Below are 18,453 nucleotides of genomic sequence, written 5' to 3'. Positions count from 1 at the left end.
ATGTATTTACCGCTGGATGAAGCTGGTGCTGGTGATGATGAGCCTGATGTGGACTTAGTGGCTCAGTTTTAATGGGAGTGGTGATGGCTGGTCGTGGTGTTGTGCTCACCTCGACAACACTTGTCACATGTCCCGTTACAGGTATAAGGCCTGCCCCCAAAATACCCCCCGATGTTGGCCCCAAAATTGATCCCGGAATTGTTAGCGAATCAATTTTGGGATCGCAAATTTCCACTTTCTGAAAAGCGAGAAATTATTCGTTACTACTCTAACTTGATGTATATGTGGATTGGACTGGCATGGCATTTAATGGCTATGTGTTAGATCACATGAATGTAAATGCATGAATTTTGGTGTTCTTGAAAATTTCATGTTTGAATACATTGTACTGTAGTTAAAACTTTTATTTCCAATGTTAAAACTGTCTATCAATTCACAATACAACCAGATGAGAATACAGAGTTGATAGATAATGGGCCAGAACCTTATTGTTGTGGATGTGACACCAAGATCCTGCCAGTGTATATATTTGAGGACAGTATTCCACTATCAGTATAGATATGTATATGGAGTTTCATGCTATAAGGTGCTCCTAATAGTATTTACACGTACAGCACATTAGTTTAATATTCAGTTTAGTGTATATTTTAGTTTTTTAATGCTAAAACAAACAATTTACTGTAGTAATAAGAGAATGAAGGAAAAAAATTGTTGTTGGATCTTTGATGATGCTCATGAAGAGCACGCTAAATATTCATGCACGACACGCAACGATCATAGTTAAAGTTTCAAGAGCTACACAATGGTAATCTAACAAGCCAAGAAGCTTCCTTTAATAACACCTAATAATATTTGTACGTTTGTTATTAGGGGTGGTACCCGGCATCGCACAGGTTTATCTCCAATCTGTCTATCCACCTATCCAACCATCTATTCATCTATCCAGTCATCTATTCATCTATCTATCTATCCAGCCATCCATCTTTTCCATCTACTGTCTCTCGAGTAAAAATAAAATTGTTCACCACTGGATTATGGTGTATGGGTGCTCACTGATGAGACGAGCTTAGCTGTATGAAATACTAAAAAATGGAATAGTTTCCCCATACAGTATTAAAACCAAGAGATTGTGATCGACTTCTTTACATAATAGCTATTAAACCATATAATGTGTTCCATGTATATTATACAGTATATTATAACATGCAGATGATTAGTCACAATAACGTGGCTGAAGATGTGATGACCAAACCACACATCGGAAGATAAAGAAACTACGACGTTTCGATCCGTCCCCGGCCATTAACCCTTAAAGTGCGCATCACTTCATATGAAGTGTAAATCGTTTTACCAGTCAACTGCGCTTCACTTCATATGAAGTGTATGGGTACCGCACACGATTTGAATGGCCCGCGGTGTAGCTGGGGGTCCCATACGCTGCCCAGGGGCTCTAGTAAACAGCGGCCATTTTGAAAAAAAATCCAGCTCACGATTCGATGGCATGGGAGGCCTCAGTTTAGCGAGAGTCACCATGGCGAGCGCACGGTCAAACGCCTCACGGGCACGCACCACTCAGTCCCTCACCCCAGAGCAAATAGCCCACGAATTATTCTCTGAAGGTGAAGAAAGTGTGTTTGACGATTCAGACAACGATGAGGATTATACACAGTTGTCGGGTGATAGCAGCAGCAGCAGTGAAAGTGAGAATGACCGCCATGCCATGGCGAGGCCTATTCGCTCTCCCATGCCTCCTCGCCCATTTTCTACCCCAATTCTACCACGACCTCACAGTTCCTGTGGATATTTTCTGTTTGAGGGTGACGAGTCAGAGGGAGGTGACTCCTTTTCTGGGTTTAGTGACTCAGATCAAAGTTTTATTGAGCCTCTGGCTGGTACCAGTGGTGTAACTGGGCGAGAAATTGTCGCGTCAGCAGCATCTCGCCCGGCCAAGCGCCACCGCATGGCACCACATGAGGGACCAAGACCCTCGTGTTCACGTGCACCCACCTCACGTGCACCCACCTCACGTGCACCCACCTCACGTGCACGTAGCCGCCGTGCTTCTCGCAGACGGTATTCAGCTCCCGGTCGCCGGTATGCATCGCTTCCTCGCCGTCTTTCCTCTGCATCTCGCAGGACGCCTGGTGTACTTGAGTGGAGTGGTGACGATTTTATTCCTAATATTCCTCACTTTGACGATAAAGATGTAGGGATTACAAACCTTTTCCCTAATCAAGGTGAGGACATGGCTGAGATGGAATATTTTACAGCATTCTATGATGAACCACTCATGGAATACATTGTACACCAAACGAACCTGCATGCTGCTTACCTGATTGAGAGGGAAATCACAGAATTTTCACGACTGCAGCGTTGGAAAAATACCACAGTGGCGGAAATGTATGTGTTTTTGGCACTCTGTTTGTTGATGAAGCACTGTCACAAACATGCAATAAATGACTATTGGAGCAAGGACAAGACAATACCAACACCTTTATTCGGGAAATATATGTCACGAGACAGGTTTCAGATACTCCTCAGGTGTCTACATTTTGGAAGTGTTCAGGACCGAACACCTGATGATAGACTGTGGCGAGTGAGGCACTACATGAACGATGTTATTGGAAAATTCAGAGATTTTTACGTACCAGCACAGAAGCTGGTGGTTGATGAATCTCTCATACTTTTCAAGGGACGTGTTCCATTCAAACAGTACATTCCCTCAAAACGAAACCGATTTGGCCTGAAATTTTTTGTTCTTTGTGATTGTGAGACAGGATACGTGTTACACATGATTCTGTACTCGGCTAGTGATGTAGACATTCCCGGTAACGACGAACATGGATTCTCGGGGAGTGTAGTGAAGACCATCATGGCTCCGTGGATGAACAAGGGACACATTTTATACACAGATAATTACTATACAAGTCCCTTGCTAGCTCGGTTCTTGCTAGAAAATAGAACCGGATTGGTTGGTACAGTAAAGCCACAACGAAGGGAAATGCCTGTGTTTGACAACGACATTGCAGTTGGTGAGTGTCAGAGAAGGAAAAGTGATAACATTCTGTCAGTTCGGTGGAAAGACAAAAGAGAGGTGAACTTGTTGACAACAATTCATGATGGAACAATGGTGAACAGTGGGAAAGTGAGCCATAAAACAAACGCACCACTATATAAGCCAGACTGTGTTTTAGACTATAATATCAACATGCGGTTGATTGATAAATCAGACATGATGATTGGCACTGCAGAGTGTGTGCGGAAGACATGTAGGTGGACGAAAAAAGTGTTCTTCCATCTTGTGGACATGAGCATGCTGAACTGTTTCAACATGTACCTTGTGAGAACTGGACGTAAGCCCACTTTCTGTGACTTTGTATTTGATGCTGCAATACAGTTATTAGGAAAGTTTGCAAAAGATGTCCCAGGTATTCAGCGGCCCATCATAAACCCACTGTTGCAGCATGCTGGTACTCCACGCCTCGCTCACACTGAAGGCTTCCTAGCACACAAACTTAAGTATTTGCCACCTGGTGTGAAGCGTGCAATAGCCCAATGTGATTGCTTGGTGTGTAAAACAACGACACGTAGAGACAAGAAACGGAAGCTTGTGCAAACATGGTGTGAAACGTGTGGTATCCCATTATGTGCTGTCGACTGCTTCAATGACTACCACAGTCTAGAAATCTTCTAAGTGTGCTTCAAAGTGTGTATAGCGTGTGCGAGTGTGTAAATATGTAAACATATAAGCAGATAGCGTGTGCGTGTGTGTAAATATATACAAATATAAGCAGAACATACAATATAATAGACTGTAATGACATATTATATTTCCGTAATTGAAAACATTTGTGTGCGCCTGTGTATACTCAAATATGCAACAATTATTGATACAAAATATGTTCAAACAGTATTTGAAACACAATTAGTGAAAAAAAATTAGATAAAATGCGCTTAGACATTGTAAATAAATAGCGCGAAAATATATTTGTGGCAACTCTGGCTGTTTGAGGACCACGCGCAACATCTCCCGGGCGTGTACTGCATGAGCGAACATGCAGATTGTGACGTCATCACCGAGCTTCTCGGCTCTATTGCAACAAAAGTAAGTACAATAGAATTTTTTTTTTATTTTTCCCGTGATCAGTGAACAGAACTTAACAGATTAGCAAAAAAAAAAAAATTTTTTTTTTTTTCAAAATGACATGCGCCTGTGTGGATAGCAGGATATTAGACCCCGAGCATGTTAAGGGTTAAGGTAGGTAGGGGTGGGGTGTGGGGGGGGTGGGGTGTGGGGGGTGTGAGTGTGAGAGAGTGTGTGAGAGAGTGTGTGAGAGAGTGTGTGAGAGTGTGTGTGAGAGTGTGTGAGAGTGTGTGTGAGAGTGTGTGTGAGAGTGTGTGTGTGTGAGAGAGTGTGTGTGAGTGTGTGAGAGAGTGTGTGAGAGAGTGTGTGAGAGAGTGTGTGAGAGAGTGTGTGAGAGAGTGTGTGAGAGAGTGTGTGAGAGAGTGTGTGAGAGAGTGTGTGTGAGAGAGTGTGTGTGAGTGAGAGAGTGTGCGAGAGAGTGCGAGAGAGAGTGCGAGAGAGAGTGCGAGTGTGTGAGAGAGTGTGAGAGAGTGTGAGTGTGAATGTGAGTGAGTGTGAGAGTGAGAGTGAGAGTGAGAGTGAGAGTGAGAGTGTGAGTGAGAGTGTGAGTGAGAGTGTGAGTGAGAGTGTGAGTGAGAGTGTGAGTGAGAGTGTGAGTGAGAGTGTGAGTGAGAGTGTGAGTGAGAGTGTGAGTGAGAGTGTGAGTGAGAGTGTGAGTGAGAGTGTGAGTGAGAGTGTGAGTGAGAGTGTGAGTGAGTGTGAGTGAGTGTGAGTGAGTGAAGAGAGGGGTGATTGATTGAAGATTAAGCCACCCAGGAAGCGGCACAGGCATGAATAGCCCCTAATGGAGAGAGGACATAACGGGCCAATAAATAAGTAGAGTGAGGTGAAGGGAATCATCAGGGGAAAGCACCAAGCCATTGCGACTATATAGCACTGGAAAGGGGTCAGGATAAGGATTTGGGATGGGACGGGGAGGGAAGGAATGGTGCCCAACCACTTGGACGAAAGAGTGAGGTGAGGAGCAGGTAAGAGACGAGTAATTTCTAGGAGGATGTAACACAATGTGTTTTATTTATATAAAACGAAAGTTCATGTCACACAGGATATCGTTAGCAGCAGGTTGTCGGCCCTATAAGTATTCTAGTCACACCTTTTATGTGTTAATTGTAACAGGTTGCCTTTAGGTCAGGTCATGCAAGGTGACCTCACTTCTGCTAAGCTGTCAATTGCTGAGGCTGACTGTGTTGTTTCTTTCAAACAAGCCGCTGTATAGGTATACGCCTACCAGGAGATAGCCAGAGGTAGGCGGAACTATCTCCTGGTAGGCAGAACTTAGCTCCCGGTTCCCCCATAAATACTGATGGAACTGTACATTTGGGACATTGAGGAGGACAGCGATAGCTAGACTGCTACTCCAGAGGTTCCGCAGCCTAACTGGCCTTCCCAGGACGGGTGGGGGACTGTCTAAACCGTACCACCCCCCATCCTCTCTACAAATTTAGTCTCAAAGAATTTGGTGAGTGAACTGTAAGGTGCTCTCAATTTCTTGTTCAGTGACTCAAATTGTGTATTAATGTTGACATTTAACATCAAATGATGTTTGAATTATGATATCCATACGAGTGAAGTTCTAATAGGAAATATATAATTGATTAACTTACTTTTCAAATTGCCTTTGTGATCCCTAGACCTTGGATTTTCTATGATATATTGTATATTGAAAGCTAGAGTGGAGAGCCCTCTGAATTGTTCATGCTTACAGTTCACGTGTGCTAACAGCAAAGAATATTGTTGTGCAGACAAGTTCCATTCTTTGTCATATAAATAACTAACTTGAATGGATGGTGGCAGCAACCTTCTATCTTTCTAGTATTCTAGCTTATTTCCTACATTCTAGCACTCTTACTTTCTAATCTTCTACTTTCCTCCTTGATCTTATTTTCTCTTTCATTCTAAACTTTCCCTTTCCCCTGACCATTCTTCCTCACTAAACCCTTCACTCCCTTCCACCTCACCCCATCCCTTACCCTTTCTTTTTTTCAATTTCTGGTAGTTACAAGGAGAGGTGCAAGGCGAGGAACAAGTAATAGAAGAAGGTAATTCCTGAAAGGTAAGAGTAAGGTGAAAGGTAAGAACAGGATGAAATGTATGAATGGGATGAGTGTAATAATAGGATAAAGGAAGAATGGGAAAAGGTTAAGAATAAAAGGGGTGCAAGAAAAAGTAAAGGGGGTAGGCTTAACCACTGCACTGTGCAGAGCACCTTGAGGCGCTAGATTGGTGGTTCGCAGAGAGCCTCAAGGCGCTCGTAGGTAGTAGTATACAATTGAAAACTGGCACACAGTGACTCTGGTACGAAATGGATGTCCGAGGCCTCAAGTGATTGTCTGCCATTTTGAAAAAAATTCCCAGCATGCCCTATGGCCATGTGGAGCCTCAGTTTCTAGGTACCATCCATGTCTGACACATTATCTATGAGCTCCCGGTCCACAGCCAGCCACCATGTTGCAAAAGGCATCTCAGAGAAGGAAATACACGATATTGATGATGGACTGATTATCGATGATTTAGACTACAGTCCAGAGAAAGACCTAACACAGGTCTGACACAAGTGATGGGGAGAATACAGTGGACGATGTCGAGTGCGTGTACAGTATACATGCCTCGCCCGGCCTCCCACACCGCCCTGGATCACCACCTTTAGAGTTACCATTCCCATCTGTGTCATCTAACGTGAGTCTATTGGGTGATACTACAAGTGGTGAGTCATTTTCGGGGTTCAGTGACAGGCTCAGATACAAGCAGTGTTAACGAACCAAGTACAAGCGGCAATGGTGTTACTAGGCCGGGTTTTGCTGCCCCAGAAACACGATGAGGCAAGCGCCAGCATGTCACACAGCCTCATGACAATGACAACAGTGTGCCTTCGACATCAGGTGTTCGTGGTAGGCCTATACTACACAGAACACTCGTCTCCTGGCATACCCATACGCAGCTCTAGCACAAGACTCGTGGTGGTGTTGGCTGTGGTGTTGGTGCCAAAACCAAAAACACTGGTGTACTTGTGTGGCAGGATTGTGAAACTTTTGCTCCACAAATTCCAGCATTTGATGATACCAATGTTGGTGTGACACCCTTATTCCCCAATACTGGTGGTGATATGCATGAACTTGATAATTTTATGGCACATTTCAATCAGCAATTCATGGACCATCTCGTTGCAGAGATGAACAGTTACGCTCAGGAACTCATCGACTCTGGAATTTTACCTGCCTCTCGAATGACATGTTGAAAAGACACGACTAATGTGGAAAATGTATGTTTTTACGTTGTGCATGACTGATGAGGCATGCAGATAAATATGTGATCCAGGATTATTAGAACAGATAGCCTTGTTCCAACCCCTCGTGCTCAACAGGTACATGTCATGTGATAGTTCCTGCTGCTTCTCAGGTGCCTGCACTTTGAGAACAATGATAATGATTCAGATACAACAGACTGTGGAAAGTGTGGAAGTTATTTAGTGATTCGAAAGGAAAGTTCCGTGACTATTTTGTACCAGCACAGAATGTCGTGATAGATGAATCACTAGTCCTCTTCAAGGAACGACTGGCATTCAAGCAGTACATTCCAACAAAGCAGCACAGGTTTGGACTAAAGTTCTTCATGCTATGTGACTGTGAAACTGGTATTTTTCATGGATATGATATTGTATTCATATACAGACGTTGACATACCAGGTCAAGGTCCACACGGGTTCTCAAGCAGTCGTGAAAACACTCGTGGAACCATTGCTGAACAAGGGGCATATCCTGTTCATCGACAACTACTACATCAGCCCCTTGCTGACCAGATTCCTCCTCCTTGACCACAACACTGGAATATGTGGCACTGTCAAGGCCTACAGGAGGGAAATTCAAATGTTTGGCATTGTTATTGCAGTGGATGATTGCCAGCAGCAAAAGTGTGATCAAATGTTATCAGTGCGCCGGATGACAAATGCGAGGTGAATATGTATATTGACAACTATTCACACCAGTGCCATGTTGGACAGTAGTAAAGTGAACTTTGCAATAAGGTTGCTAACGTATAAACCTGATTGTGTCAATGTAAATAAGCAGTTAGTAGATAAATGTGACATGATGGTTGGTGCCATCGAGTGCATGGACCAACTTCGTCCACTTCCATTCTGTGAAGTGGACGAAGAAACTTTTTTTCCACTTCATTAACGTCGCAGTGCTGAACTGTTTCAACATGTATCGCGTGAAATCTGACAAGAGACCACCAATCCGTACATTCAGTGTTTCTCTAGTGTCACAACTACTGGTGAAGTATGGAGTGGAGGGCAGTGTTGTGCCGCATGAAGTGCCAGCAATAATGCCTCACGCCGTTCCTGACAGACGCGGGGGGGGGGGGGGGGGGTTAAGAAATTCTGGCCGTACACAAGCTTGGTTATATGCCAAGCACAGGCACACGAGAAAAAGGTAAGCGTGCCTGCGTTGTTTGCAAGAACACGCAACGTAGGGAACAGAAGTGAAGATCCATCTGCATCTGGTGCATTGAGTGTAAAGTTGCCTTGTGCCCCGTTGACTGCTTCACTGATTATCACACACTTGTGCAGTTCTAAGTGACTGTATATAGTCTGTGATAGTGTACAGTGTGTAAATAAGTTGTAAATGTACATAATTGAACAGGTAATATAGAAAATATAAACAATGTTTGTAGACACATTTGTGATACATGTAACAGTTTCTTTGAACAGTACAGATGTTGTACTGCCTGAATATTGTAAACCTGTTCAATATACATAGGATTAGCCAGAAAAAAAACAAAAGAAATGCATTTGTAATTGTGCAACTCAAGCTTGTTGAATCTGGCGTGTGACTACCTCCGGGAGTCTCCGGCATGGGCGACCACCAAGCTGTGACGTCACATGCCATTTTGTGGACACCACTGTGGCCAAGGTAAATACATTTGTGCAATATTTTCAACATACTGTATATGTGATCAGGAAAGCGTATTTAACACTTTTGGAAGTACATATAATTTTTTGCAAAGTATTTATTTTCGAAGCACAGTGAGAATGTCGTATTTTAAGCATGGTGGTTAAGTTAGGTCATGTTTGTTAAGAAGGTTAGAGCATTTAAGTATGTACTGTGAAAGGGAAGAGTTAACAGCAACAAAGCCACGACTATGGTTCATGTTGGGTAGGTTATGTATTGGAGGCGATTCGACAAGACAGCAAATGTGAAGAGTAGAGGCAGAAAAGAGTACTGTATTTTAGAAGACCAATCAATAATATGGTTAGAATCCCTAACATGACAGAAGAGAGCATTGTTTGTGACTGCAGACTTAATACTTCTTTTGTGTTCCTTAACCCTTGAACAGTGGTTGTTAAATGTCAACATTCCCCATGAGGGGGCAAGAAAAAAAATTTCTGAAATTTTTTCTTCTTTTGACTTTATCAGCTCACCTCCAGGAAGCACAAAAATCAAATTAAAAAGTCTCTCTCTCTCTTGGTTTAGCCGTAGTGGCCCAAAGAAGTTGGGATTTTTAGGTAGAAATAGGGCGGTACTGCATGGGAATAACTTTGTCCATTTATTTTCATCGTTTCTCACTATTGAATTTTTCCTGCTAATAGGTTGCACTGATGTGTCAAAAGGTGATGGTTTATTATGTATAACTTTGAAAATATAAAGTATGTATGAATATACGAGTAGAGTATAAATATACACACTATGTATTTATTCATACTAATATATATATATTGGGCCTACAGTATATACAAGTCTAAATCTTTAAAATTTCACATAGCACACATTTTGCCTGAAATATAGACACGGTAATCACTCATTTGTCAGTTAGAAGTTTTGTGCTTCCTCTATTGCTGCCCTAAACGTTCACACACACTATGGTGATGTTGCCAAACAATAGTCTCATTTTTTTTTATTACGGCCCTAGAAGGAAAGTAATGACTCGAGATATTTTTTCAAGATGGGGGATGGTTATTGGAGGCCTGATGAAGCAAATGTGAGCCCTCTGTATGTGCAGGACTATTTTAAATATTTTAAATCTGCAAATCATATATGCATGATTGGCGCCCTCCAGGCAGACCAAAATTATATGCACCTGGTATATAATTTGCGCCCTCAACAGTTAAGTCCGTCATTTAGTGAACGGCCAATTTCACGAAAGTGTTGGAGAGGACAAGACAAATAGGAAATAGAATAAACTCCAGCAGCATTAGGAGTGTGAACCAAATTACTGTACTACAAATTGTTAGCTTGTTGCAAGGCGAGCTTTACATCAATGGACCTCATCCTATCCTTACTTTCTTCCTGTCCTTACCTTTCACGTTACTCTTATCCACCTCCTAGGAATTACCTTCTTATCTTACCTGCTCCTCGCCTCACTCTTTCCTCATTTATTAGCCCATTCCTTTCTCTCTCCAGTTTATGGGCCATTCATGCCTGTGCCACCTCTTGGGTGGCTAAATCTCAATCAACCTCTCTCAACTCTTTCACAACTTGATAATGGTCAAGGACAGACTGTAATGTCGCCGTTTCTTCATCTTCTTATGAGTAGTTAGGTCATTGTATATTAACATATTCAAGAGTTAGCAGCAGAAAGATTTTAAGCATCAAATGCCTATGTCATCGAGAAACAGCGAGAACATATTTATGACCATCCAGAGATTTATAGCTGAATTCAATATGATGGTGCACAACAGTAAGGCATATGGCTGTGGCAACCCTGCCACCCATCATTATGTGATACAAAAGGGCCACATAAGAGTTGACAGATCAGGTTTGGGACTTATCGTCTTCCAAAATATTCGCACCAAAGGCTAAAAATTGCCTTGAATTTAGAACCCACACCTGCCCAGGCCCCAGAACACAAAATAAGGTTTGTATGTCTTGGTGGAAGAGGAAAGGAAAAAATAAATAAAAAATTTAAAGTGAAACGGATTTAATTAAGAAAGGTTTCTTGACACAGTGTAATATGAGACAAAGATAAAAGAAATCGAATCTCGGTACTCTACACCCGTCAGGAACCCCCCTCGGTACTCTACACCCGTCAGGAACCCCCCCTCGGTACTCTTCACCCGTCAGGAACCCCCCCTCGGTACTCTTCACCCGTCAGGAACCCCCCCTCGGTACTCTTCACCCGTCAGGAACCCCCCTCGGTACTCTTCGCTCGTCAGGAACCCCCCCTCGGTACTCTTCGCTCGTCAGGAACCCCCCCTCGGTACTCTACACCTGTCAGGAACCCCCCTTCTGTATTCTACACCCATCAGGAATGCTCTTGGTATTCTATACCAGTCAGGAACCCCCTCACCCATTATGAATCCCAGTATTCCATACCCATCGTGAACCCCACTATTATGTTATCATGAACCCCAGTATTCAATACCCATCATGAACCCCAGCATTCTGTACCATCAGCAACCCCAGTATTGTATATCAATCATGAACCCCAGTATTCAATACCCATCACCCCAGTATTCCATACCCGTATTAATTAAAGTATGCTAATTGAATTAAGTGTTTTGATACTGCCAGTATCAAGTGCAATAAGTGCCAGTGCTCACCAAGTGTCCAGTTAGTTCATTATTGTTCGAAACCTGTTCAGAAGGTCGAGACTGAGGGTCTCTATCACCATGTCAGAGTACTGGGAATACATTCCTGCTGCAAGAGGGAGTTGTTTGCTGTTGGTGTGACACTCTAGATTAACATAACGCATGTCTTAGTGCTTTAGCAAGCAATTTTGTTGAATAAATTAATTTGTGCTATTATACATGCCCATATGTCATTCCTCATTCTGAAATACAGTACTGCCTCAATATTATGCTCTGTCCTCTTATTTGCTACTTGTAATATTTGGGTTAGCTCAGGAATCAAGCCCACAGCCTCAATCACCGAATATAAATTTGGTGCGAGGACCCATCAGTTATCCTCTAGATTGTTTCAAGCAGTTGAAGAACTAGCGACCCAAGTGTGGTAAGATATCTGTAATTCCTTGTTGGAATCTAGGGTTGTCCAGGTTCATTCACCCGACTTTCCTCTCTACCCGAGATACAGGCACCTCAGCATTTGCTCTCGCTTGGAGATTTGTTTGTCGTGACTTTCTGCAAAGTGACCACCACTGGTGATGCTGCTGTTGCATGCAATTGCAAGCAACAATAACAAAGAAAGAAACAACCACATAAAACCTCCCTACCCTCAACTACTGTATTGTGATGCACCGGGTGACTTGCCACTCTGATGCACAGAGTTATACTGTATACAGTGGTACCTCAGCTTACGAATTTAATCCATTCCCAGAGATGGCTCATAAGCCGAATATTCATAAACTGGAGGGAATTTTCCCATATGAAATAATGTAAATTGAATTAATCAGTTCCAAACTCCCCAAAAAATTAACTTCAAAGCAAATTTTATACCTAACTCACCCAAATCTTTAGTACTAAATTATGTAAAAGTTATTACTTACTTTATTGATGACTCTTGTTGGTGTATGAAAGACGGTGAGGAGGGGGAGGGGAGGAGAGGTGTTAGTGTTTGGAAGGGGAGTCCACTTCCATTATAACATCAGGCAGTGATGACTTCTCTGGGGGTACACACTGGCACGTTTTGCCTGCATACCACTAGGACCTGCTTGTGGCTCACTACTGCTTTTTCTCGATAAAAACCTATCTAGCGACACTTGTTTTTCCCTACATTGTAACACTTATCTGAAGTGAGACATCACATTGTCATCAAAAAGGTTAACACAACAGTCTGCTGCAGCTTGATTTGGGTGACACTTTTCAGCAAAATTTTGCAATTCTTCCCATACTGCACACTTTCTTAATAAATGAGGAAGGGACATCCTCTACTCTACATCAACAACCCCCATACCATTTTCATGTTTACGAATGATCTCTTGTTTTTCCTCGATGGTCATTCTCACATGTGTTTTCTTGGCTTGAACCTTAACATTGGTTTTCTTGGGACCCCATAGTGAGCTATATAATAACTTTTATGTTCAAATACCCAGAAATCCGAAAAAAACAGCGATGAATGGTAATGAAACGCCATTTTCTGGGCGAGTCCCGGAAGCTCCCTGGAGCTTATTGGGCTAATGTATGTTATATTAGACCGAAACATTAGCTAAGGAGTTCAGACCTTCCAGGGACCAGCACCAGAACCTGGCCCCATCAGAGAGGTTTCAGGGAGCAATGGCCCTGGAAAAAGCCCCTTGTGGTTGGGGTTTTCCTTATCTGCCTTCAACTGGGGTATGGCACCCAGAAAGGTAGGCATAACAAAAACCCCACATGGTAAAAAACTAAAACAAAAAACCGAAGAGAGAGGCAGAAACTCCCTACAATCCCAAGGAAACAAGCAAACATCACACTTTACTGCTGCGCCGATCGTTCACGCAGCCCTCCCCGCACCGGCTGCCTAGTATCAGTTCGGAAGCTAAGCTTCAACCAAGCGAAAAAAATGCCGACCGGTGGGAGGGAGGGTTGCCAGGGAGCCTCCGGGGCTCAACCAGAAAATGGCATTTCATTACATTCAACGCTGGTTTTTTGTGGGGAGCCTTTACGGCTCCCTGGAGCTTCATACCCAAAGAGAAGGAAAATTAAGGGCTGACCCAGGAGGCGGCCGCCACAAACTCCGCAACGCGAAGCAGAGACAACAGGCTGCAACCTGCGACCCAAAGCAACAAGAACGCATAGGAGCAGACATGCGCATAAAGAACGGGCGGCCAGGAACCTGTGCGACCCTCAAATCCTCACACCCGAAATGAGCCCTAGACGTCACCAACACAGCAGCGAAAGCTGCAATCATCCGAACAGCACGGGTGCAAGGATAGACCACAGGCTGGAAGACCTAAAAACTCTGCGGACAACCTGGGAGACCCGAGCCCTGAAACAGGGAACGAGGGGAACCGGATCAACCCAAAGCGCATCCCCCAGACACGTTGTGCAGATAACAGCAAAAAAGCGCAATTGGACAACACAGGTCGCACCCCCGGCCGGACCAATCAAGCATCAATAACCAAAGGATCCCCCCCCCCCCCGGTGAGCAGCCGTCTCGACCGTCACCAGAAGAACGGAGAAAGGCTGCAAATGTACAAACCTACCACCAGTACCAAAGAGCAGAAACCTGAACCGAAGGGGCTACCACAAACTGAGAAGATAAGAGGCGACCCTGATCAAGGACCAGGATGGCTCAGGCGATGCATGAGCAGGCCGGAGGTGAAACAAAACACAAGAAAGCATACGGAATGGGGCAGATGTGACGTCCACCCTGAACGCAAGCCAGAGCGGCTCGCCAGCGCCGCACAAAATGAGGCGACAATAAGAAACATCAAATAACTGTAGTCCTGAAAACCAAAGAAAGGACAAGACAACCCGATGCGAAAGAGAAGACAACCTACGAAGAGCAAGAAAAAGGTGCACAGAAACACCAGGAACATCATACTGTCGCCGAGACGAAGCTCGCAGGTGGGACACCATCAACAAAGCCAACTGATCACCACAGAGATGGTGATACCCGTGTCAAAATACCACATGCGAAGAGCCGAGGAGAAGGCCGAACCAGTCACGTACAGGACCGGTCCGACCTACCGAAAGAGGCGAGCCGCGGAAAAATGCCCCGGGTTCGGACACCTATCAAGCATCGTCTGAAAATAAAGCTGGGCCAGCCACCAAGGGACCATGAGGACTACTCTCTTGGGAATGGGCTCCAACCGAGCCAGAACCCGAAGCAACAGCCGGACCGGGAGAAGAGGAACAGGTACCCCCACCTTGACCAGTCCTGCTGAAAGGCATCCACAGTAAACGCCTCGCAGGCGGGTAAGGGTGCCACATAGAATGAGCGACGCCTAGACCACGCCGACTCGAAGACGTCCATGGCCAGGAGTCCCTATGTCCGGCAGAGTCAATGAAACGAGTCGGCGACGACTGGCCAATACGCTAACAGAGGAATGAACCGAGACAGGCTGTCCGCCAAGACGTAGGACACACCCCGGACATGAACCTCACGGTTAGCCAAACCCTGAGAATCCAGCAAACTGAGCCACTCGAAGGGACCCACCCCAAAGGCAAACACCTAAGAGAAACCCTGTGGTTCCGGCAAAGAACCGCCAGAGAACAGTCCGAATGGAGCTGAATGGTAGAGCACCGAGTGACCCAAATCCTCCAAAGCGCAAACCAGACAGCCACGAACTCCCGAACCGTGCTGTGAGCCCGACGGACAGGACAGTCCCCACCATCCCCGGCTGACCTGGTGAGCACTGGTCACAAAGCCCCAGCCGAAAGATGACCCATCCAAGAACACATCGAGCGAAGGCTCGGGGAGGTGCCAAGGCACGAAACCCTGAAAACCCCAAAGAGGAAGCTGGTGATGCAGCACCAACACAAGATCCCCGGAGGAACGAACCCAACGATTGCAAGAGAGGCGGAAGGGGAGTCTCCGAAGGAACGAAACAGACGCCGAAGCCAAACCCGACCCTGCAGGCAGACCAGCACATCGAAGTTCAGACTCCCGCACAACTGCTCGAGCAACCGCTGAGCAGCCCAGGACCCCCTCATGAACAGCCAAAGGTGGGACCACAGCCGCAGCAACACTTCTGGAGGGAAGGACAAGGAGCGGCCCAAAAGCCCTAAACAAGACCCAGCCAGGTCCAAACCCAGGACGGAAACAGATGGAACGGCCTCCAGATCACCAGGAAACCAAACCCGGCGATCTGGAAAGAATTACACACCTGGCGAGCAGACAAGCGGACCGACTGGGAGCCCACACCAGCCAGTCGTCGAGGTAGGCCAGACACCGAATCCCAAGCAGACTCGGACAGGACACCAAGATCCGGTAAAGATGCGTAAATACACCAAGTGCCAATTACAAACAAGGGAAGGCAACAAAAGCGGCAAGCCTGAAGCCCCACCACCAACTGTGCCAGTGCCGGAAAACTGGAGAAGAACGTGCCAAGAATTGATCTGGAGGTCCAGGGCCACCATTTAGGCACCCGGCCCCAACATAAGCCAGTCCAGAGACACCTCCGATGAGGGCATAGAATCCAGGGCGCAGACTGGAGAAGTCCAGAAGAACCGCAGATTCGCCAGGCCCATGTCTACATAGAGCAGACGGGAACCCCAGAAGAATGGGGCGGATCGACCACGTCCAATGCACCCACTAAGATGATGGCGAAGCGCAGGGAAAGAAGCCCACCCCGCCAACCCTGAACCCCCCAAAGGGGAAAATGCCGTCCGCCGCCGCCACCAGAGGCTAGAAGACAACCAAAAGTGCCCACTAACTGCAGGACCATGCGAGAGTCAACAGAGTAAGCTACTTCCCCAGCGCCCCGTCAACAGCGAAGGGAACAGAGCCCCTTCCGAAAGAAAAGTATACATACATATATACACATATATACATAATATATTACGTACATATACATACATACACAAATACACACACAAAGGTGTATTACACACACGTGCGTATGCACATACACATGTGCATACGCACTGTAAAAGAGAGAGACTATCAAAGAAGTGTGTTCAGAAGTCAAAACCAGAAATGACCAACAAGAAGCAGAAATTAGGCAAGCAATTAGGAAAGAACTGGTTACCAACAGTAAACTGGTACAAAACACTGCAGACAGAACGAAGTCCATAATCATTTTTGGATGTTTAGAGAAGGAAATTTCATCTAGGGTGGACCGAGCAGCAGAAGAGATGAAAATCATAGAGAAAATAGTAGGTTTAGAAGAAGGCTCAAAGGAAAATGTCAGTGATTTTAGAAGAATAGGAAAATATGAGAAAGAAAAGAACCGCCCCTTAAGGGTGACGTTTAATGGAGTGAAAAACATGATGGAAGTGCTAAGAAATGCCAGGAAACTGCAGAGTGATGAGGTTGGCAAACTTTGGTCAATAAGACAAGACCTCTCCAAGGAAGACAGAGAAAAGCTGAAAATGAACCTAATTGAGGCAAAATGTCTAAATGGGGATAGAAATGAAGAAGACGAATTCTTTTTTTTTTTACAAAGTGACAGGGACTGGAAAGCTTGTGAAATGGTACATAAAAACAAAGCAACAAGATCAGTAGTGGAAGGGGGAGTAAAGAGCAAAGGAAAAGGGAACATGTTCCTGAAAATTGTATATACCAACATAGATGGGGTGAGGTCAAAAACTTTGGAGTTGCAAGATATAATCCAGCTTAGGGTCCCAGATATTGTTGCATTATCAGAGACAAAACTTGAAGGATATGTAATAAATGAAGTCATATTCCCAAGAGGCTATTCAGTTTGGAGAGACTGTGACAGGAAAACTAGGAAGGGAGGAGGAGTGGCTGTACTGGTGAAAAAAACACTTAAAGGTAAAAAGAGTTAATATTTGAAAACCCTCGAGATAATGACATAATGGCATTGCAGGTCTGGAATCAGGATGATAAGCTGATGATTGTAAATGCCTACAGCCCACCAGCAAGCAACACATGGACAAAGGAAGAACTGGATGACAAACGAGAGAGCCTCATAATGGTCATGAGAGATATTATTGTACAAGCAGATAAAGATAAATCACGACTGCTGATACTGGGGGACTTCAACTTTAAAGCAATAGACTGGGAGGCCTATGAAGCAAGAATGGAGGACTTTTGGACATACAGATTTGTGAACCTCATTCTGAAGACATTCTTGTATCAACACAAAGCAGGCCACAAGAATGAGGGAAGGAGATGTACCGTCAGTACTGGATCTAGTATTCACCAGGAAAGAAGGAAGAGATATTTGACATCCAGTACCTTCCTCCCTTGGGAAAGAGTGATCACGTCCTGTTAGACATTGATTATGCTTTAAGATATCATCTAGAAGAAAATGGGGACATTGAAACAGTTGATAAACTCGATTTAAGGAGAGGCAACTATGGGGAACTTCGAAATTTTTTTAATGAGTGTAATTGGACAGAATTTTTGCTAGGCAGGGAAGTAAATGAAATGTATGCCAAATTTTTAAAAATATACGAGGAAGGCACACAAACATTCATACCAAAACAGAGATGCAGGCCCAGAAAACAGGATTGGTTCGACAGAAATTGTGAGAGGGCAAGAGACCAAAAGACACAAAAATGGAATCAGTATAGGAAGAGGCCAAACCCCCAAACATACCAGCGATACAAAGATGCGAGAAACAACTATACAGCAGTAAGGAGAGAGGCAGAAAGGAATTTTGAAAAAGGGATAGCGGATAAATGTAAAACAGAACCGGGCCTATTTTACAAATTCATAAACAACAAATTGCAGGTAAAGGATAATATCCAGAGGTTGAAAATGGGAAACAGATTCACGGAAAATGAAAAGGAAATGTGTGAAACATTAAAT

General features: G+C 44.5%; 1 protein-coding gene across 1 annotated transcript in view; it reads right to left on the bottom strand.

Moving 5' to 3' along the window:
- crp (cropped) overlaps positions 1-18,453 on the bottom strand; it is a 102,908-nt gene that overhangs the window by 19,252 nt on the left and 65,203 nt on the right. The window contains 1 exon segment of the mRNA XM_045738539.2: positions 11-238. Within this exon segment, the coding sequence (XP_045594495.2) occupies positions 11-238 (228 nt within the window).

This window comes from Procambarus clarkii, chromosome 43 (assembly GCF_040958095.1).
Source record: "Procambarus clarkii isolate CNS0578487 chromosome 43, FALCON_Pclarkii_2.0, whole genome shotgun sequence".
Taxonomy (NCBI): domain Eukaryota; kingdom Metazoa; phylum Arthropoda; class Malacostraca; order Decapoda; family Cambaridae; genus Procambarus; species Procambarus clarkii.
Note: the sequence above shows the minus strand (reverse complement) of the source record. Positions and strands in the feature narration are given on the sequence as shown.